At 51.0% G+C, this 22,925-nt stretch overlaps 1 protein-coding gene across 15 annotated transcripts in view; it reads right to left on the bottom strand.

Moving 5' to 3' along the window:
• The window catches only part of ZNF384 (zinc finger protein 384), a 31,797-nt gene extending 12,351 nt beyond the window's left edge, over positions 1-19,446 (bottom strand). For 2 of the 15 annotated variants that reach the window (XM_064155876.1, XM_064155889.1), the window contains exons 1-7: positions 18,909-19,087; positions 18,683-18,731; positions 17,646-17,835; positions 14,849-14,915; positions 14,457-14,697; positions 13,101-13,431; positions 6,130-6,210 (exon numbers count right to left, since the gene is read on the bottom strand). In XM_064155876.1, coding sequence (XP_064011946.1) covers positions 6,130-6,210; positions 13,101-13,431; positions 14,457-14,697; positions 14,849-14,915; positions 17,646-17,698 — 773 coding nt within the window. In that variant the 5' untranslated portion in view covers positions 17,699-17,835; positions 18,683-18,731; positions 18,909-19,087. Of the gene's footprint in view, positions 1-6,129; positions 6,211-13,100; positions 13,432-14,456; positions 14,698-14,848; positions 14,920-17,645; positions 17,836-18,682; positions 18,732-18,908; positions 19,088-19,184; positions 19,208-19,250 lie in introns of those variants that run through there. The other 13 variants (XM_064155888.1, XM_064155890.1, XM_064155877.1 and 10 more) reach the window with 12 other exon arrangements.
• Positions 19,447-22,925: the final 3,479 nt, after the last annotated feature.

Genomic DNA, 22,925 nt, shown 5'->3' with positions numbered 1-22,925 from the left:
ATTCTACTCATCCATACAGCAGTCACTCTGATGAGTCAGACACCAAATGATGCTCATAGCAACCAGACTGCCACTCTGTCACACAGTGCTCTATTTTTTTCCACTTTGTATGGAGTGTTCCATGTCATTCATCAGATTCTGTTACGAGATATAATACCTGCTCATAGCAAAATTCCCCTAATGTGGGTTAATAGCATTTTTCAATCAAGTGCCCTGGTGAGGCCACATCTGGAGTACTGTGTCCAGCTCTGGGCCCCTCAGTTAAAGGGACCTGGGGGTGCTGGTAGATAGTAGCTGAACATGAGCCAGCAGAGTGCCCAGGCAGCCAAGAGAGCCAATGGCATCCTGGCCTGGATCAGGAACAGTGTGGCCAGCAGGACAAGGGAGGTTATTCTTCCCCTGTACTCAGCACTGGTCAGGACACACCTTGAGTGCTGTGTCCAGTTCTGGGCCCCTCAATTCAAGAGAGATGTTGAGGTGCTGAAACATGTCCAGAGAAGGGCAACAAAGCTGGTGAGAGGCCTGGAGCACAGCCCTGTGAGGAGATGCTGAGGGAGCTGGGGGTGTTTAGCCTAGAGAAGAGGAGGTTCAGGAGGGACCTCATTGCTGTCTGCAGCTGCCTGAAGGGAGGCTGTAGCCAGGTGGGGTTGGGCTCTTCTGACAGGCAACCAGCAACAGAACAAGGGGACACAGTCTCAAGCTGTGCCAGGGGAGGTCTAAGCTGGATGTTAGGAGGAAGTTGTTGGCAGAGAGAGTGATTGGCACTGGAATGGGCTGCCCAGGGAGGTGGTGGAGTCGCCATCCCTGGAGGTGTTCAAGAAGAGCCTGGATGAGGCACTTAGTGCCATGGTCTAGTTGACTAGCTAGGGCTGGGTGCTAGGTTGGCCTGGATGATCTTGGAGGTCTCTTCCAACCTGGCTGATTCTATGATTCTATGAAAAAGGACTTCAGGGAACTACTTGAAAGAGCCCAGTACAGTGCCAGATACGCTAAAGGTAGAGGAACTTCTCTCTGCTGAGCACAGGCTGAGGGAGCTGGGGCTCTTGAGCTGGGAGCAGAGCAGCCTGAGGGGTGACCTCAGTCCTGGTTATCAAGATGTGCAGGGCAGTGTCAGGAGGACAGAGCCAGGCTCTGCTCAGGGATGTCCAATGACAGGACAAGAGGCAATGGGTACAAGGTGGAGCAGAGGAGGTTCCACAGGAACAGAAGGAGAGTGTTTTTCACTGTGAGGGTGGCAGAGCCCTGGAGCAGGCTGCCCAGAGAGGTTGTGGAGTCTCCTTCTCTGGAGACATTCCAAACCCAGCTGGATATGTTCCTGTGTGACCTGCCCTAGGTGATGCTGCTCTGGCAAGGGGACTGGTTGGATGTTCCTTTCAACCCCTGACACTCTCTGATCATGTGAATCACCATCACTGTTGTAAAAATGATGTCAGCCTTGACAGCGTTCTGAGAATTCCCTTTTCTAGCCTACTGAGGGTGGTCTCAGGAGTTAATTGAACCTCCATTCCTTCTTTTAGGCTACCAATAGGTGTTAGACCACAAGTAAAGACAAACACTGACAGCAGGCAGGTCTGAAGTTAAATGAGATCCTCAGAGCAAATTTACACTGTCAGAGTCAGCACTCCACGGAGCAAGGGCGAAGTGCAGTGCCTTGGCAGTGCTGCATTCATGAAGTGCTGAACCCAAGGGTGGCACAGTGCTGGGTGCACAGGTCCTGAGCAGTGCTGATTTAGCCTCTGCATTCCCTTTTATGTTTTTTAATGCTGAACTTTAACATTTTCTGGTTCATGTTTTGTGTGAGGCAGAGGAAAGGAGACAGAATCAAGCCCCCACAGCCAGGAAACTCAAGACCTGAAGGAAGCTGGAGTGTGTGAAGTTGCCAAATGAAAGCAGATGAGTTCTACTTCTGCTTCCACACTGGTGCCTCTGGCATCACTCCAGCCTCTGACGGTACCAAACTGAGAGCAGTGGCTGACAGCCCCTCAGGCTGTGCTGCCATTCATCCAGACCTGGAGAGCTGGGCAAAGGGGAACCTCATGAAGTTCAAGGAGAAGTGTAGAGTCCTGCACCTGGGAAAAACAACCCCATTGACCAGTACAGGATTGGGGCTGAACTGCTGGAGAGCAGCTCTAAGGAGGAATAAAACTGTGAGTGCTGGTGGAGGACAGACTGACCATAAGGCAGCAACACGTCCTCACATCTAAAATGGCCAGTGGCAACCTGGAGTCCATTAAAGAGTGCAGCCAGCAGGTCAAAGGAGGTTCTCCTCTCCCTCTACTCTGATCTGTCCAGGCCTCATCTGGGATGCAACTTCCAGTTCTGAGCTCCCCACTTCAAGGAAAGAGAACTACCAGAGGGAGGCCAGTGGAGACCCACAGAAATGCTGAGGGACTGGAACACCTTATGAGGAGAGGCTGAGAGAACTGGGGCTGTTTGGGCTGGAGAAGTGCAGCCTGAGTGGGATCTCATCAATGCTGATCAATATAAGAAAGGAAAATGACAGAAGGATGGAGCCACATTCTTCTCACTGGTGCCCAGTAACAGCACAAGAGGCAATGGGCACAAACTGGAACCCTGGTGGTTCCACTGTAGCACAAAGGAAAAACTATTCCCTTTGAGGTTGGCAGAGCCCTGGAGCAGGCTGCCCAGAGAGGCATTCCAAAGTTCTTGGGTGACTGATTCTAAGTGATCCTGCTCCAGCAGGGAGGTTGGACTAGATGACCTTCAGAGGTCCCATCCAACCTTGATCATTCTGTGAGCCTGTGAAATGTGTAAGTTACACTATTGTCACAGCCCTTTGGTCACTTGGAGGCTTGCTAAGGCTACCCCAAAGCATCCTCCCCTGGCAGGACAGCAAGTGCTCTCACCACACAGTACTTCTCCAGTTCTCACATTTCAGGGCATTCCTGCATTTTGTCCATTTTCCAAATGACCTGGAATATACCAGACCCCAAATGGTGTGGTGTGAAGTGTGCTTCACGAGCTCACAGCTTCATGGAATGGTTTGGGCTGGAAGGGACCTTAAAGATCATCCAGTTCCAACACCCTGCCACGGGCAGGGACACCTCCCACTAGAGCAGGTCGCTCAAGAACTCATCCAACCTGGCCCTGAACACCTCTAGGAAGGGGGCATCTACAACCTCCCTGGGCAACCTGTGCCAGTGTCTCACCACCCTCACTGGAAAGAACTTCTTGTCTTCTTTCACTGACTGCAGCATTGACACCTCCAACAGCTGCGCTCACCCTCTTCTGCCGCAGCCTCACAGGCAGCTCTCATGAAGTCACTCGATTCCTGAAAGTTCTTTCTCAGTCACTGCTTTCCAGGATCCTGTTTCCCCATATGCCTGATCTTCAGATCAGGATCTTCCTGATCTTTAGACTCAATGGTAGCCAAGGGGGCACTTGTGTGTAAGATAAATCTTTCCCTTGGCTGTGGTAAGACATCTTCCTTGGACAGTCCCAGTGGAACAACCACATCCAGCCCTCTTGATGGGGTTTTTTGGGTTTGGTTTTTCAGCTAACCAGCAGCATTGCTTCTATTGTTGTGTCCATTGCCCCTTGTCCTGTCATTGCACATCCCTGAGCAGAGCCTGGCTCTGTCCTCCTGACACTGCCCTGCACATTTTGATAACCAGGACTGAGGTCACCCCTCAGGCTGCTCTGCTCCCAGCTCCCTCAGCCTGTCCTCAGCAGGGAGATGTTCCACTGCCTTCAGCACCTTTGTGGCTCTGTGCTGGACTCTCTTAAGCAGCTCCCTGAGGTCCTTCTTGAACTGAGGGGTCCAGAGCTGGACACAATATTCCAGATGTGGCTTCACCAGGGAAGAGTAAAGGAGGAGGAGAACCTCTCTTGACCTACTACTGCACTCGTATTGTTGCACAGACATCACTTAACAAACAGTGCTCCTTTTTTCCATCACAACTTCAGGAACTGCCTCAAGCCTCACCAAGCCCATGCAGCTCCAACTTCCTGAAGCAGAATCACAGAACAGCAGGGATTGGAAGGGACCTCCAAAGAGAATCCCAGCTGTGATACCCATCATAGAAGTATCAATGGTCCATAAACACTTGGAACAACAGAATGCCAGGTGAGAAGGGACCCCAACCTTTCTAGGTGACAGTCTAGTTGAAATGAGCTGGACCAGCACCCTGTCAAGCTTGTTCTTAGAACTGTCCTGTGTAGAGGACTCCACTGCTTCCCTTGGGAGATGATTCCAATCTCTAACTCTTCTCATGGAGAAACATTTTCTTCTGGATTCCAATGGGACTCTCCCCAGCAGTGACTGGTCCCCATGGCCCCCTCTTCTCCATGGGACTCCTTGAAAAAAGGGAATCCATTCTGTCCTGGTAGCCACCCTTTAGGTGCTGGTCCATGCTAATGAGGTCTCCCCTAAACCTTCTCTTCTGAAGACTGAACAATGCCAGCTTTCTCAGCCTTTCCTCACACGGCAGAGCTTCCAGGCCTCTGGTCATTTCTGGGGCCCTTCTCTGGACACTTTCCAGCCTGTCCACATATTTTTTGTGCAGGAGGGCCCAGAAATGCAGGCAGTGCTCAGGTGTAACCTGACCAGCACTGAGTAGAGCAGGATAATCACAGAACAGATTGGGTTGGAAGGGACCTCCAAGAGTCATCCACTCCAACCTCCCTGCAGTCAGCAGGGACATCCTCCAATAGAGCAGCTTGCTCACAGCCTTGGCCAGCTTCACCAGATCAGGGATAGGGTCTCAAGCATCTCCCTGGGCAATCTGTTGCAGTGTTGCAGCACACTCACAGTGCAGAACTTGTTCCTAACATCCAATCTAAATCTGCTCTCATTTCAAACCATCGTCCCTTGTCCTGTCCCTGCAGGCCTTTGTAAAAAGTCCCTCTGCAGCCTTCTTGTAGCCCCCTTCAGCTCCTGGCAGGCTGCTGTTAGGTCTGCCTGGAGCCTTCTCTTCTGCAGGCTGAACAACCCCCAACTACCTCAGCCTGTCCTCACAGCAAAGGCGCTACAGTCCCTGATCATCTTCATGGCCTTCCTCTGGATCCAATCCAGCAGGTCCCAGTCTCTCTTGTGTTGAGGGCTCCAGAGCAGGATGCAGCACTGCAGGTGAGGTCTCCCCAGAGCAGAGAGGCAGAATCACCTCTCCCCATCTCTGGCCATGCTGCTTTTGATGCAGCCCAGGCTGCCACTGGCCTTTTGGGCTGCAAGTGCCCACTGCTGGCTCATGTCCAGGTTCCCATGCATCAGCGCCCCCAGATATCAAAGTGCATTTACTCAATAAGGTTAAGGTGTGACCAGATAAAATGTGCAACAGAATGGTTCTGAAGGTCTCTCTCCCCACTTCAATCTCTTTTCACTAATTCCACTGACATGCAAGCAACATGTGCTAAAATTAAACCGCATGAGCACAGAACATTTACTGGTAATTCCTCTGCTTGGCAAACTGTGAGGGCACCTGAGCTCCCATTGACCCACAGCAGCTCAGCAGAATGGAGAGAACTCAGCACAACACAAGTCTGAAACCTATTATATGCTGAGGCACGTGGTCAGCCCTGATTCTGACATCTCAGATTGGATGTTGGGAGAAAGTTCTGCACCATGAGGATGCTGGAACACTGCAACAGGTTGCCCAGGGAGGTAGCTGAGATCCCATCCCTGGAGATGTTCAAGGTCAGGCTGGACAAGGCTCTAGGCAACCCAATCTAGTGGAGGATGTCTCTGCTGACTGCAGGGAGGTTGGAGTGGATGACCTATGGAGGTCCCTTCCAATCCTAACCACTCCCTGATTCTATGACTTTCCAACTTGAAGTGCAGCCAATCTAGTGGAGGATGTCTCTGCTGACTGCAGAGGGGGTGAAGTGGATGACTTTTGGAGGTCCCTTCCAATCCTAACCACTCCTTGATTCTATGACTTTCCAACTTGAAGCACAGCCATCATAGCAAGAGCCAAGCTCCTGTGTCCAAACTACCTATGTAGGTGTGCATGGGCACCTGTCCTTGAGACTTTGGAGATCGACAGCAAATTTCAAACACATCTAGGAAAGGGTGGGGTAAGGAGCTTACAAGTCTCATAAAAAATATGCAGCTGGGGAAAGAAGAGAGACCATCTTTGAGCCTCCTGCTGAGGGAAAGGCTAATAAGCTCACCCTTGATTAGACATCAGAGAATCCACACAGGAGAGAGCCGCTGGAAACCAGGCTTCATTAGTTCCGCTGCTCACGGAACTACTTGTTAAAAAAAGCAAACAGAAAGTCCAACATGTGGCATCATCTCACACCCACACTGCTCATCAGCAATTCACAGCCCTCTGCCACTGCCACCAGGGTGAGAAACAACAGAAACGGGGCTCTGCCACCTCCTGACAGCCTGAGAGGGGGGACAAGGCTCTGCACCCAGGGGGCCACACCTTGTGCTGACATCAGAGGCACCGCAGCCTTTGGAAACCTTGGGTTTAAGATTTCTAGGCTTTGGAGGGAATGTGGTCAAACTTCCTGCCTGGCACTCCAAGCTGAAGTCCTCCTCTGCTTTTAGCCTTCTATCCTCCTGCAATGCCCTCTCTCCTGCATCAAGACCCCAGGATCTTTACCCTCTACTGCCACAGCTCTGCCCCATTCAGTCCCCTCAACTGCCTAACATATTTGTCTCCTCTACCCCATGCCCCAAATCTGGCCATATCCCATGGTTTTGTCCCCACCTAATTCCAAGCATCTCCTCATTTCCCAGCTCCTAGGTCTGGTTCTCCCTCCCTAGTCTTGCTTATCTCTGTGCACTCTCTCCCTTGCAAGCAGGCTGCCCATCACCCCCTCTGTTGCATCTCTCTAACAAGGTGGGACTGAGAGACCTGGAGCTCTTTAGCCTGGAGAAAAGCAGAGTGAGGGAAGATCTTCTCAGTGCTGCTCAATAGCTAAACGGTGGAGGTTGAGAGGGTGGGGCTGGGCTCTCTTCAGTGGTGCCCAATAATAGGACAAGGGGCACCAGGCACAAACTAGAACACAGAAGATTTAATCACAGGGGAAAACTTTCATCTGAGGGTGCTGGAGCTGCCTGGAGACTGGGGAGGCTCTTTCTCAGAAGACTTTCAAAACTCACATGGATATATGTTCTGTGCAACCTGACCTAGGGTCTGGTGATCCTGCTTTAGCAAAAGGATTGGACTAGATGATCTCCAGAGGTCCCTTCCAATCCCTACCATTCTGTGTATCAGGCTCTAGCCCTTTCTCTTGCCTCCTTTCAAATTGCCATCCCAGCTCCATTGATTCTCCAGACTTCCTTGACACAGTCAGCTCTCATCCATACTACATCTGAAACAATCAGTGTCTTCTCACACCATGTCTTTGTGCCCATCAGAGGGGGTGGTGGTGGTGTTACTGCCAACAGTGGGCACAAAAGGCTCCCTTCTGATGCAGGAGGAGCAGTTTTGACTGAAGGAAAAGCATGCTTGGTCCTTCAGTGCTAGCCTAGAAGATGCTTATTGCTGCAGAGACAGACAGAGTCCATCCTCATACAGAAACCAAGAAAGGTTAGAGTGTATTTATCTCCCCCATGGAGATACACAGTCTGGTCAGTGCCTGGAGTCATGCAAGCCTCAAGAAAATCAGAGGCTTTTTGCATATTTCACCTACCAAACTATAATGCATCTCAGACTATGCTTAAGCTTGCAACTTGGCCACATCTGACCATTTCTGATAGACAGATGTGGCTTAAGGCCTGGTGGCCATGACTCCTGTAAATTTGTTCCAACTGCAATGCTAAATCCAGGAGAAGGCAGCAAAGAAGGCTGAAAGTCAGCCACGTCTGAGAACACACCCACATGCTGGACTCGAGCCACTGACTCCCCTGGTGTGCCTCACTTCCTCTATAAAGGGGGCTTCCATCCAGCTTCCTCACCTTCTATGGGATGGCATCCAGAAGGAGATGAACAGGCTGCAGGGGTGGGCTGAGGAGAATACTATGAGGTTCAATAAGGCAAAGTGCAAGCTCCTGCACCTAGGCTGGAGCAATCTTAGGTATCAGTCTAGGCTGGAGGATGATGAGATTGAGAGCAGCTCTGCAGAAAAGGACTTGTGAGTGCTGGTGGATGAGAAGCTGGACATGAGCCAGCAATGGGCACATGAAGTTCAGAAGGCAAATGGCAGCCTGGGCTGCATCAAAAGCAGCATGGCCAGAGATGGAAAGAGATGATTCTGCTTCTCTGCTCTGGGGAGACCTCACCTGCAGTGCTGCATCCTGCTCTGAAGCCCTCAGCACGGGAAGATAATGGACCTGATGGAGCAGGTCCAGAGGAGGCCACCAAGAAGATATGGGGGCTGCAGCACCTCTGCTATGAAGACAGGCTAAGGGAGCTGGGGTTGTTCAGCCTGCAGAAGAGAAGGCTCCAGGAAGACCTAATAGCAGCCTGCCAGGACATGAAGGGGGCTAAAAGAAGGCTGCAGAGGGATTGTTGCAAAGGCCTGCAGGGACTGGATGAGCAACAATGGTTTGAAATGAGAGGAGAGCAGATTCAGATTGGATGTGAGGAACAAGTTCTGCACCATGAGTGTGCTGCAACACTGCAACAGGTTGCTCAGGGAGGTAGCTGAGATCCCATCCCTAGAGATCTTCAAGTTCAGGCAGGATAAGGCTGTGAGCAAGCTGCTCTAGTGGAGGATGTCCCTGCTGACTGCAGTGGGGTTGGAGTGGATGACCTATGGAGGTTCCTTTCAACCCAAACCATTTTATGATTCTACAGATCCACTCTGCATATTGCTAAGCCTTTACAAGGCTTCTGCACACTTTCACACCCTGGAGTCTTCCTGGAAGTGTCCTCTGTCCCTGAACTGATTGTTGTCCCACAGACCCAAACACCTTTGCTGTTCCCATCAGAAAAGACTCTTAATGCCAATCTCATTTTCTACAGAAGTCAGTTCTATGAAGATGTCAGAGAAGGTGAACAAAGAGGAGACAGTGAATCCAGACAAGGCTGAGGTGACATTCCTCATGAAGAATGCTTTAGAAGACTGTGCTAGATGTTGTCCCCTGAAGGTGCAAGCATTCTTCTAATAGCACAAAGCAAAGCAGCAGACTAGGCCTAAGGCTAGGTACAAAGATCTGCAAACAGTATGGTCAGCAGCAAGGCCTCCCACACCTTTGCTTAGAGACCTAGTCAAAGAAGATTCCTGCACCACTTCCACAGCAGACTACTTCATGAGATGATACCAAGCTGAGTGGTGCCATCAGTAAGTGTGAAGCACACAATGCCATCCAAAGGGACCTGGACAGGCTGCTGAGGTGGGCTGAGGAGAATCTCATGAGGCTATCAGGTTGGATAAACATAACTTCCCCGTGGTAAAACCATGTTGGCTGCTCCTGTGACCTTATCCTTGCTGGAAACAGCAGAGTGCATTATCCCGCACATGCTTCTCGCCTGAACCATTGACCTGCAGCAGCAGCTGCTCTGCTGTGGGCAAAGAGCAGAAGCCACACACCTGGACATCCTCTGGCATTTGAAGCATGTGGCACAACAATTTTTTTCACTGAAAAATGAAAAACTGAAAAAGCTTTTCCACTGAAGGAAGTAGGTTGCTCTGAAGCTGAGAGCATGGCTCAACAGGAACATGGTAACCCAGGACTGAACAACCTTAGCTACAGAGTTCATTTGACTACTGTAGTAAGAGCAACGAGCTACCAGACCTTCTGCTGATGTGCCACAAGTACAAATCCCATCATTTGGAGAGAGTAAAAGGAAGTATTACTGGATGGGATCAATAAGGCAAAGTGTAAGGTCCTGCATCTAGGTCAGGGCAATCCTGGATATCAATCCTGGCTGAGGATGATGAGATTAAGAGCAGCCCTGCAGAAAAGGACTGGGGGGGTGCTAGTGGATGAGATGCTGGACATGAGCCAGCAATGGGCACTTGCAGCCAGAAGACCAATGGCAGCCTGGGCTGCATCAAAAACAGCATGGCCAAAGATGGAGAGAGATGATTCTGCCTCTCTGCTCTGTTCTGAAGAGACTTCACCTGCAGTGCTGTGCACAGCTCTGGAGCCCTCGGCACAGGAAGGACGTGGACCTGATGGCGAGGGTCCAGAAGAGGGCCACAAAGATGGTCATGGGGACCTCCAGGCTGAACAACCTCAGCTCTAAGGACAGGCTGAGGGAGATGTGCTTGTTCAGCCTGGAGGAAACAAAGGGGGATCTCATTCATGCTGATCAATATCTAAAGGAGGAGTGCCAGGAAGATGAAAGCAGACTTTTCTCATTGGTGTCCCATGTCAGGACAAGGAGCAATAGAGACAGACAAACACAGGAGGTTCCACTTAAACACAGGGGAAAAGCCTTCCCTTTGACAGTGGCAGAGCATTGGACCAGGCGGCACAGAGAGATGTGGAGTTTAAGTCTCTTCCAAACCCTCCTCAATGGGTTCCTGTGTGACTGACTCTAGGTGCTCCTGCTGTAGCAGGGGTGCTGGATTGAACGATCTTCAGAGATCTCCCACTATTCTGTGATCAGAAGAATCAGTGAAATCTCACAAATGTAGAGATCTGAATACATAAGCAGCTCCTCCTCCAGCCTGGGAAGGGAGCAGGAGCAGTTGAACCTCACCCACAGTCTCAATTTAGCTAGGCTATGTCTGCTTACCCTGGTAGCAGGAACCACTCAACCCATCCTCTAGAATACAGAAGGCATCCAGGAGTCCTTAAGTCTGGACTTGGAAGTGTCCTCATACTTGTGTTACAGAGAAACAGCCTGACTGTATTTCCCACAGGTTTTCTCTCCCACAGCTCCAAGAGAAGACAGTACTTTCCTTTTTGCACCAATCATTTCAATTCCAAACTAGCACACTGGAGAAGTCCTGGCAGTCAGGTGAAGTTCCTACAGACTGCACCCCTCTATAAAAATGGTAAAGAAGAGGAGCCTGCAAACTACCAAAGTGTCACCCTCATCTCTCTGCCTGGGAAGAGCATGGAACAGATTCTCCTGGAAGCTACAGTGGAGCAGTATATATGGAAGACTGCACGATGACTGGAGACAGCCAGCACGGCCTCACCAAGGGCAAGTCCTGCCTGACCAACCTGGAGGCTTTCTACAAAGGAGTAACTACATCAGGCAAGCCCAACAGGTGTCATCCAGCTGGACTTTTGTAAGGCCTTTGATGCAGTCTCACACAAGATCTTTCTAAGCTGGAGAGACAGAGATTTGAGGGTGGACTGTCCAGTGGATAAGGAATTGGTTTGATGATGGCATCCAAAGGGTAGTGGTCAGCAGCTCGATGTCCAGATGGAGACTGGTGACAAGTGGAGTCCCTCAAGGGTGTGCACTGGTACCAGTGCTGTTCAGCATCTTCATCAATGAGATCCCTTCCAACCCAAACGATTCCACAATGCTCTACAGAAAGCACCACCTAAGAGGAGATCCCAGCTAAGAGGAGACCCTGAGAAGGGCAGAAGTCCTCCTTGGTGGTCTTCAATTAATCTCAGTGTAGCCACCTTGCACCTTAGCAGAACTCTGAGGAAGGCCTGCATGGGGCTGGGGCTAAGAATCAGGCAGAGGTACCACAGTGAGACTGAACCTGAGGACAGGAAATCTTCCTTATTACATGTTCCTAAACTCCTTGGGTTTTTCCCTGCCAAGTCTTTTTCTTGAGCTCTGCATGTTCAGAAAAGTTTCTGCTGAGTCACTCCACCTGGTCTTGGACATTTTCTCCCCCCAAACTTCCAAGTAAACAAGGAGCTATAATTAAAGCCTTGATTCAGCTTTAATTCTAGTGCTCACTGCCAATTGTGTCCCCTCTAAATACATATTTAACAACCTAATTAGCAACCCAGACTGTAAGCAGCTTGAGTAGTGTGGAATTGTGGCCAGGGCCCAAAATAAATGGTGGGATTACAAATAGCAAGCTCTACCTAACACTCCCCCACCTCTCCTTCACCACATGCTGATGATGTTTTCCAAGTGGAAGAACTAGGACGCTGGGTAAGAGAATAAAAGGCTGAGCCAAGCTCTAGCTTTCTACCCAGCTAACTGCACTTGTTTAGAAGTGTAAACATGTTTAAATTGCTGTGGCTAAAAACACAGCAGTGCCTGATGATGTGGAGATGCCTTCCTAGCGCAGGCACTTGAATGATTCCAGAAATCATCTGTACAAGAGGGCCAAGGATGCCAGAAGGAAAACTGTTCCAGGCAGGATCAAGGGCACCTGGTAGGGAGCTGAGAAGAGCTAGGGATCATCTGCTATTTCTGTTTCCATCTTGCTTCTACTCTACCTCTTACTGATCATCCCTAAATCACTAAATCACCCACACGTGCTCTTGCTTTCCAGCTCAGACCATCACGCTGCCTTCCCTAGCACCTGCCTGCTCTGTCTGGTTATCACCTTCTCTAGAACACCCATGGCTCCTTAGCCTCTGCTTTAAGTATTTCTTTCTCTGCTTTAAGTATTTCTATCTCACCCTTTCCCACCACTCACTTGTAGACTCAAACCACATCCCTCCAAGCTCAGAAACCCAACCTCAGGGTTCAGAACTTTCTCCCCCTCTTCTCTGATACCCTCAGGGCTCAGCAACCCCATTATACTTCATTCAGAAATGCATTTTTTTCCTGTTTGGTTGGGAATGCTGAAATAGGAAGAGCTCAAAAGGGACAATGCATACAGGAGCAGACACAAGCGTCACAGTTAATTTCCTGCTCCATGTGCCTCCAGTTTGTAATCTTTACAGTGGGCAGATTGGAGACCTAGTTCACATACAAGAGGGCTGTCAGTTACCTCAGCAGTGCTACAGCTGCACCAGACAGCACTGCATTCTGCACTACACCAGCCAGACTCTCGGCCCTAGCATCAAGGTTTAGCCTCCAAAACATCCTGGTCATTAGCTAACCTAGTGACATTCACACCCATCTGCGCAGGGAATCAAAGCTGTCCACTAAGAAGGAGATGCTTAGCTCTGGGTCAATACACCAGCCTGACAACACTTCTGACTAGAGAAAATTCAACTCTTTCTTACAGCTGAAAGATTCTCTGCTCAGGGATCCCAGAGGGAAAAGGCAGGGATCTCAGGTCCCCCATGTAACCCTCTAAAGGGTTAAACGCACCCCCATCCCCATGCAGTGTTACAGCCGAGGCTTAGCCCCCCTGCCCACCTGTATGTCTTGCCATCCTTGTGCTGGTCCTCGTCATCCACGTTTGACAGCACGAAGGGGTCGCTCATCTCCGGCAGCCCCGACTCCTGCAATCGTTTCTTCTTACGGCCCCGGGGCGGTTTCGGGGCAACTCCCCCGCCCCCGCCACCCCCAGCACCTTCCGTCAGGGTGGTTGCCCCCTTCTTCGACAGGTCAGGAACCACCTGTAGGGCTGCCTGGGAGCCAGGGGGTAGTGCAGAGACGATCATGGGAGCTGAGATGGGAAAGGTTTGGGCAGAGGTGGCTGTGGTCACCAGGGAACCTGATGGGGAAGTTATCACCAGACCTGGACCTGCAGACAAAAAAGGATGGAGGAAGTCAGTCACTGCATCCCTGATCGTGTCCAGCCTCCTTACCCCATGGAATCCAGCTTCATCCACCTGCGGTTCATAGAATCAAAGCATCATTTCAGCTGGAAAAGACCTTTAAAGTCAAGCCTAACCATTCTCTAACACTAGCCAGTCTGGTGCTAAACTAAGCCCCTCAGCAACATATCTCTGTCTCTTTTAAACACCTCCAGGTATGGGGATTACACCACCTCCCTGGGCAGCCTGTGCCAGTCTTTGAGAAGCCTTTCAGTCAAGAACTTCCTTCTAATATCCAACCTCAACATCCCCTGGGGCATCCTGAGGCTGTTTCCTCTCCTTCTGTCACTTGTTACTAGGGAGAAGAGACCAACCCCACCTCAGTTCAGGGAGTTGTACATAGTGAGACTTCTTTTCTCCTGACTAAAATTGTACTTTTGACTATAATGAGAATAGAAAACGTAGTTCACCCTCCCTAATACATTCCCAGTCTCCACTGCTGGGAGGATGGAGAAAGGATGGATGGAGTACCTAGAAATCCACAGTGAAATCATGCCAAGGCAGTCCACACCACCAGTGAGGCCACAAATCATCTACAGCCCAGGAAAGCTTTTCCAAGATCTCTTGTTCCCCCATCCCAGATTTTTCTTTGTGCACTGCTGAAAGGGGATCTGATTAATGCTTACAGATATCTGAAGGGTGGGTGTCAAGAAGAAGGGGCCAGGCTCTTCAGTGGTGCCCTGGGATATCACACAAACTGGAACCCAGGATATTCCACCCCAACACGAGGAAGAAACTCTTTCCTTTGAGGGTGCCAGAGCCCTGGAGCAGGCTGCCCAGAGAGGTTGTGGAGTCTCCTTCTCTGGAGACATTCCAAACCCACCCAGATGTGTTCCTGTGTGACCTGCTCTAGGTGATGCTGCTCTGGCAGGGCAGTTGGACTGAATGATCTTTGGAGGTGCCTCCCAACCCCTACCATTCTATGACTCTGTGACCCTCTGGAGTCCCCTACCTGCTGTCATGAGTCCAGCAGACTGCACTGGTACCACGGTGATGTTCTGAGTCACAGGTGCTTGGCTGTGTGGTGTCAGCTGCTCCGGCTTGGTGTCTGTGTCCATGGAGATCCCAGTGGACAGGGCCACAGAGGTGGGTACTGTCAGCAAGGCAGGGTAGTGGGGGGGAGCCAGGCTGCAGCCCTTCTCTGTGGGCAAGAGCTGCTCCTTCATCTTGTTAATAAACATGGTGTTCTCAATCTACATGGGTGGCAAGAATTGCTTTTAGAACACTCTTGCAAAGCTTCTCTCAGCATTGGCTGAGCAAGAAATGCAAGAGAAGAACTTCTCAGGCATGAACTTCTAACAGAAAGCAAAAGCAGCATCACAGGTGGGAAGACAAAGATCTTACCTGTCCTGAGACAGTGGGCACTGCTGGCCAGAAGTACGGGGAGGAGTTGAAATGAGATTCTTCCATCCTAGCTGGGCACAGGGGGGAAGAAGAGAAAAGGGAAGAGGAACGGAGAAGACGACAGACAAACAGACACACACACAAAAAGAACATTAAACCAAAGAGACTCCAACAGGGAACTGGCTCAGTCTAACACTGTGACAGTTCCTTCACCTCCCCTCTCTTATTTGAGCAACTTCTTCCCACTTTTGAGCTATCTGCCCAAATCAAGAATTATTTTCAGGGGAAAAAGATGTCTGCTGGCCCCACAGGCTTAGGTCCACCTCAAACACCTGCTGCCCCATTACTCCTCCATGCAAAAAAAACAAACCCAAACAACTGACTACAAACCCAGAGCACCTCCAATTTTGCTCATTATCATCCACCCAGAGTACATGACATAAGTGAAGTCTGTGCATCTGCAACCAAGCAAATACAGCTGAAAACAACTCTTCACTGTCACAGTCTGACCCCACCAGCAGTGGAAATTTTGGACCTTGCCTGTCCCTCCACCCCAGCTCAGCACAAAGAACCCAGATGCAGTGAGGGGACATCAGCATTGTGTTATGCAGGAAGACAGGCAGGCAGAGAGTGAAACAGACTTGCCCAAGATAACAGACAGCCAGCCACAGCACACTAAGAAGTCAAACTCAGTGCTCCTAACTTCCTACTGCCCAACACTGACCACCTCAGCTCCACTCTTGAAAGAAAACCCAGAACTATCACTCAATATTCCCAACAGACAAGATCCTCCATTCCCATTCAATGAGACTAGGCAGTGGCAAAAGAATTTGCCTGCCCTGCTCCTGAGAGACCCTGTTTCCAAGCGAGATCATGTTGTGGCTCTCTGTTGCTCATTTAGTTCCCACCTTTGGGACAAAATTCGGTAGAATTCTGTCCTGGGTCAAATGCCCACTGCTGCCTCTCAACTCTCCATGCAGTCAGAGGACCAGACAGACAGCAAAATGTAGCCCTCTGAACAGTAAAAAGCCTTCTAAAGAGGACTACATTTTGCTGTCTAACTGGTCCTCTTATCTCATTTAAACCATAGTGTTACCCTGAAAGGTTGGATCAAATGACTCTTGAGGTCCCTTCCAACCAGGCATTCTATGAATCCATGAATCTCCTAATCTCTTAAGGAACGCTGGGCTGAAGTAGCTTTTTCCATTCCTCCGTGTAACAACACAGTTTGTTCTGCTTGTGAAAACCCTATTCAAAAACTAAAGAAATGATCCCTGAAGCAGAAAGATGCACCTAATTCTTAACTAAACAGGGTGAAGCTGGCAGGTAAAACACAGGATGAAAACTACGCTTGGAGAACACCTGGCAGAGTAAGCTACCTAGAGAAAGCAAGCACTGTCGGTTTCACACGCAGCTACCTGCAAATTGTCCCACTCCTATTTCTGTTGTGATGTGGCAGCAGCCTAATTAGTGAGTAAATATTGTTTCTGAAGGGCCTGTCTCAATCATCAGATAAGCTGTGGAGCATGCCCCAAGAAGCATCAAACACTTTACTTTCCAAAAGCATATTAGGGTAGAATAAATACATGTGGAATTGCTGAGTGCAAGCCAAAATGCAAAGAGAATTTTCTTCCCTCTGTAGAGAGGAGGTATTCAAATGAACCAAATTACCTGATAATTTTGGTTTTATGAATTGCTCACACAACAGAAAAGCCAGGTATTCCTGCCTGCTTGCTCATTCCAACTCAACCAATAAGCACACCTGAGGATGAATTATTTACCTTGCCTCGGTGGCATGCAGTCAGACTGCCAGTTGCCTGACTGAATTACTCCCATTTACCTTGCTGTGATTCAATCAGAATCTGATGGTGCAAGGCTCTTTCCTTCCTCCCTCTGCTTTCTTTTCTGAGCCAAACTGAAGACACTACCCACAGCAAAGACCTGTTGCCTTCCCCAGGATGGACACACACGGAGTCAGAATGTGTTCTTTGAAACTGAGCAAAAGCTGGAGAGGGAGTTTTGGTTTGGATAGTCAGGTGTGTGTGTGGGGTTGTTCGGTTTTGTGTTTAAAATAAGTAAGCCTCCAAATCAAAACCTTCAAAGCCAACCTGATTCTGCTTGAACTCAAAGTCTTATATTGAAATCAGATGCATTTGTCAAGTACAAATTGTACTTGTGCAAGACTCCCTTGGATTCTACTGCAGACTTTGAGTTAAACAGAAAGATACTGGTTTAATCAAAAAATAACCTCACAACAGCCATCTCATTTAAAGACTACCCATAATGAAAGGCAACTTCATTTCCAGATCCTAAAATCCAGACTAGCACAGGCCAGGGTATTCAGAGGCTGCCTGTCTCCATCTAGTCCTCTAGCAGCACTTCACCTAACTTTAGCTTCCTGTGTGTCCAAAGCGCGTAAGTCAGAATGAGGCTTTCATTGTCGAAACATGGCTACACTGGCTTTGTTCAACTCTCTTAGAATCCATCTCCCCATCCAAAAATCTTTCACCTCTGAGCTGGTATCAGGCCTCAAAACTCTTGGCTTGAAAGGCTGAAGTGTGATGAAGTTAAAAGAACACGGAGGAAAAGGAGAAATGGTGTCAGAGTTGAAGCTTTCATGCAATCTCACTAGCAAGCCAGTCTTCCAAAAGGAGAAAACAAAGAGAAGATTCCTCCACCAAACTACTGCCCTAATGCCCCCAAGCTGTCCCTCCCCTACCCCATTTTCAGGCTGAAGGCCATTTTGACAACATGCACCCCTGTTGGCAGCCCCCACTTTAACCCTGCTCACACTTACTTCACCAGAACTTTGCACGTAACCCTTCCAATTGCTCTATAACTACCAGACATGGGCTGGAGCTTCAACCCTGTACCACAGCACGTTCCCACTGCAGTGCCTTCATCATCCCAGCTTCCACAAACGGGCCAGAGATGGGGCCTTCTTCCTATTCACCAGTCTAGTATCAGACAGATGTCAAGGTACCCTCCTGATATAAACCAAAAACACCTTCTATGTACAGACCACAAATGTACATACACCAAAAAAACAACAATCCAGTGAACCAGCGAACTCACAAGGGACAAGGAATCTGGAGTTTAGCTCTCAGAGTACTTCACAGTCACATACTTAACGTGCTGGGCTTATACTTCTTTGCAGGTCACCACTTTAATCATAAACAGAGAGACAAAAGCTCGTGCAAGCACACAGCGAGGTAGAGGCTGCTTTTCTGGAAGGCACAATCAGGTATTTAGAGGCTGATTTTTAAGGTGCTTTTCTTTATCCTCCAGATACCTAGCTTTTGTTTTCTTATGGGTGTAGATTCTTCAGTTGACAAAAGGCCCTCCCATGAACGATTTACAATGCTGTTTTACGTCTGCCCAAGATCTTTGCTCAGTAACATGGAGCTTTTAGGTGTAACTGCTGCAAAGCAGTAAGGATGCTGAAGGCCACTCAGGCTGTAAGGTCAAATGCAAAAATGTCTCCACAAAACTCGTAAGTACCAAAACATTCAAGTGCAGCTTAGTCTTCAGAACGATCACATCTGGGTGCATATCAGGATTATCCCAAACATGCTGGACAGCGTTCTCAACCCCAAACCCACACACCAGAACCACTCTAGTGATTGACACATGCATAGCCTCCACCCCAAGTGACTGAGCCACTGCCGAAACAGGTGCCTGGCAGGGGCCATACCCCGTGCCTCAGCTCCTTTCACCCAGTCAACCCCCTCTCCTGCACCCCGGAGCAGAAGCCACTTCAAGCACCCACAACAGTGAACCCTGGGGGAAGCCCATAAAGCGAGGGGGGGATCACTCACTCCAGAATCTCCTTACCCCTCTCACTCTCCCTCTTCTTGCATTTCTCCTCCTTCCAGAGCCGTCTCTGCAAACAAACCGCCAGGGTTACCGAAACGCCCGGGGCCTTGCATGACAGCGAGCCGGCGCAACGCGGGGCCCCTAGACCCGCCCGCCACATCTAGCCCCCAGGGGACAGGCCATGGGCCGGGAAGGAGGCTGCCCGCAGGGATCGCCCGGGATGGGAGGAGGGGCCCGGACCCACCTCCCCCCGCGGGGCCCCGCACGCACAAGGCGGCGGCGGCGCCTCAGGACGGGGCGCGCCACCCGGTCGTCCCCCGCGGGGCTGGTCCAGAGTTCAGCTACCCCGCGACGGAGTCCCTGGGCGCGCTTTGGCACCAGACAGCGGGACGGGCGGGCGAGCAGACAGACATACAGACAGACAGCCCTCCTCCGTTTCCGCTTCCGGATCGCTTCGGCCCCGGAAGTCCCGCTCCCCCCGGGCTCCTCCGGCCCCCACACCCGCCACCCGGGACATTACCGGACACCACCCCCAGCGGCACCGCGCCCCCGACCCTGCCTCCCGCGGCAGCAGCGGCCTCCTCACCGGAGAGCGGAGCGGCGAGTCGCTTCCGGATCAGGGGGCGGAGCGCGCCTCAGCTCTTCCGGGGCTCCCAACGGAGCGGAACGGCGTCATCGGCGGCTTCGCTAGCAGAAGAGGCGGAGCAGGAGGCGGCCGCTGGCCCGGGGCAGGTTTTCCCCCCGCGGAGCAGCTGCGGGCGGCCAGGCCGGGCCGGAAGCCAGCACCGTGCGGCGGCGGGCGCGCGCCTGCGCTCACCGGAAGTGCGGGGTGCGCGGGCGGGAGGAAGGGCGGAAGTGGCTGTGCCGGCGGCCGCGAGCCAGCTTCCGGCCGCGGCAGCGCTTCCCGGCGAGCCGCGCGCGGCGCGGGGCGGGGCGGGGCGGCCGCCCTCATGAATATTCATGAGCCCTCCCCGCGCCCTGCGCGGCCGCACCGGACCCGCGGCTGCCCCGGTCCCCGGCCGCGCCGGTGTCTTTGGGCCGGCGTCAGGGCTCACCGAGGTGGCCCTCGGGGCAGGCGTGAGGACTGTGCCGCATTAGTGGCCTCGGGGCCTCTGCTCCTCCATTGCCGCCGCCCTTCTGCCCCGCGAAGACCGCCTGGAGCGTAGCCTGCTGAGCTAGCAGGAGGTGCTGGCTTCAGCTTGGGCCAGCCTGGTGGCTCTGTGGAAGGTGCAGCTGGAGCTAGGGCTGGCGGCAGGGTGGGAGGGAGTCACTGGCTCAGCTCGGGTGTCTGTGGCAGCTCAGCGAGACAGCACGGTTGGTGCGGATGAGTTGACCCAGCTGGTCACCACTGTCACCTGGGGATGGTTCTATCAGCCTCTGGGTGTCTCTTGGCACCAGCACTGCCCTGGCCTTATGCTAACTGCGTTTGCCATGCGAACTGAACAGGAAGGACTCTTGGCAAGGTGGTTTTCAGCTGGGTTGGCAAACAATCATTTCTGTCACATAAGGATTGTAGATAACAGAAGAGCAAGGAGGGGAGTCAGGTAACTCCCTTCCACAGTTGCAGGCCAAGGGTTCAGTATAACCACAACCCAATACTAACGTTTTTATTGCTAGCTGTTCACAGCATGACCCCAGGGAGGGCTGCAGCTCACCCTCATTCTCACTCATTGAGAATTCTCTTTTAACAGGTTCAACCCACCTAAGTTTTGCCTGGCAGTTTGATGCTGTCTTCCATGTGCTGGCACTAGCAGGCATATTGCTGTGCAGTGTGAGTTACAGTGCTTAAAGCAGCAGGCAGGCCTCTCAGCCTTGGCAACTGGGGGAGACTGTTCCTGCAGCAGATGACACAGAGCTGTTCCACAGGATTGTTAAGCCACTCTGGCTGCTCACCCCCACACCAAACAGGAGACAGCCTACAAGATCACCAAGCCACTCTGGCTGATCACCCCCACACCAAACAGGAGACAGCCTACAAGATCACCAAGCCACTCTGGCTGATCACCCCCACACCAAACAGGAGACAGCCTACAAGATCATCAAGCCACTCTGGCTGCTCACCCCCACACTGAACAGGAGACAGCCCACAAGATGGCTCAGCCCCCCTGGCTGTGGCAGCTTTGCCCTGGCTTACACTACCAGTTTTGGTAGAAAGAGGCCTTTAGAGCTCAGGGTGAGAGGCAGCAGGCACAGATGGATCCGTGTAAACAAAAGGAAAGAATTCTTTCCTCACTTTGAGGGCAGAAGAGCATGGGGTCAGACTTCCCAGAGAGGTTGTGGATTCTCTGTTGGCAGTCCAAACCCACCTGGATGTGTTCCTGTGTGATTTGTTCTGTGTGATCCTGCTCTGGCAGGGATTGGACTGGATGATCTTCCAAAGTCCCTTCCAACCCCTACCATTGTGTGATTCTGTGATTTAGACATCTTCTGCTTCAGGGCTAACTTTGGCACTGGACCCACGCTCCAAGTGAGGTTAGGTTCCCTTCACCTGTTGGTGCTCACCCGACAAGTTGGCTGAGTTGCCTGAGGGCTCTGACCTGGGAGAAATCTTTTCTCTCTTCTTTTCTTTTCTTTTCTTTTCTCTCTTCTTTTCTTTTCTTTTCTTTTCTTTTCTTTTCTTTTCTTTTCTTTTCTTTTCTTTTCTTTTCTTTTCTTTTCTTTTCTTTTCTTTTCTTTTCTTTTCTTTTCTTTTCTTTTCTTTTCTTTTCTTTTCTTTTCTTTTCTTTTCTTTTCTTTTCTTTTCTTTTCTTTTCTTTTCTTTTCTTTTCTTTTCTTTTCTTTTCTTTTCTTTTCTTTTCTTTTCCTTTTTTCTTTTCCTCTCTTCTCTTTTCTTCTCTTTTCTTTTCCTCTATTTTCTTCACTTTTCATAGAATCAACCAGGTTGGAAGAGACCTCCAAGATCATCCAGGCCAACCTAGCACCCGGCCCTAGCCAGTCAGCCAGACCATGGCACTAAGTGCCTCATCCAGGCTTTGCTTGAAGACCCCCAGGGATGGTGCCTCCACCACCTCCCTGGGCAGCCCATTCCAATGCCAATCACGCTCTCTGTGAACAACTTCCTCCTAGCAACCAGCCTATACCTACCCTGGCACAACTTGAGACTGTGTCCCCTTGTTCTGTTGCTGGTTACCTGGGAGAAGAGGCCAACCCCCACCTGGCTACAGCCTCCCTTCAGGTAGTTGTAGACAGTAATAAGATCACCCCTGAGCCTCCTCTTCTCCAGGCTGCACACCCCCAGCTCCCTCAGCCTCTCCTCATAGGGTTTGTGCTCCAGGCCCCTCACCAGCTTTGTTGCCCTTCTCTGGACACCTTCCAGCACCTCAACATCTCTCTTGAATTGAGGGGCCCAGAACTGGACACAGTACTCAAGGTGTGGCCTGACCAGTGCTGAGTACAGGGGAAGAATAACCTCCCTTGTCCTGCTGGCCACACTGTTCCTGATGCAGGCCAGGATGCCATTGGCTCTCTTGGCCACCTGGGCACACTGCTGGCTCATCTTCACCTACTATCTACCAGTACCCCCAGGTCCCTTTCCTCCTGGCTGCTCTTCAGCCACTCAGTCCCCAGCCTGTAGTGCTGCTTGGGGTTGTTGTGGCCAAAGTGCAGAATCCTGCACTTGGCCTTGTTCAATCTCATCCCATTGGCCTCTGCCCACCCATCCAGCCTGTCCAGGTCCCTCTGCAGGGCTCTCCTACCTTCCAACAGATCAACACCTGCTCCCAGCTTGGTGTCATCTGCAAACTTACTGATGCTGGACTCAATCCCCTCATCCAGGTCATCAATAAAGATATTGAACAGGACTGGGCCCAGCACTGATCCTTGGGGAACACCACTAGTGACAGCTGCCAACTGGATGTGGCACCATTCACCACCACTCTCTGGGCTCTGCCATCCAGCCAGTTCTTGATCCAGCACAGAGTGAATCTGTCCAAGCCATGAGCTGCCAGCTTGGCTAGGAGCTTCTTGTGGCAGACAGTGTCAAAGGCTTTGCTGAAGTCCGAGTAGACTACATCCACAGCCTGCCCCACATTCACCAGGCAGGAACCTGATCATAAAAGGAGATCAGGTTGGTGAGGCAGGACCTGCCCTTCCTAAACCCATGCTGGCTGGGCCTGATCCCTTGGCCATCCTGTAGGTGCTGTGTGATGGCACCCAAGATGACCTGTTCCATGACCTTGCCTGGCACTGAGGTCAGGCTCACAGGTCTGTAGTTTTCTGGCTCCTCCTTACGACCCTTCTTGTGTATGGGAATCACATTGGC

This window comes from Pogoniulus pusillus, chromosome 15, assembly GCF_015220805.1.
Source record: "Pogoniulus pusillus isolate bPogPus1 chromosome 15, bPogPus1.pri, whole genome shotgun sequence".
NCBI lineage: Eukaryota > Metazoa > Chordata > Aves > Piciformes > Lybiidae > Pogoniulus > Pogoniulus pusillus.
This window is presented reverse-complemented; position numbering and strand designations above follow the sequence as displayed.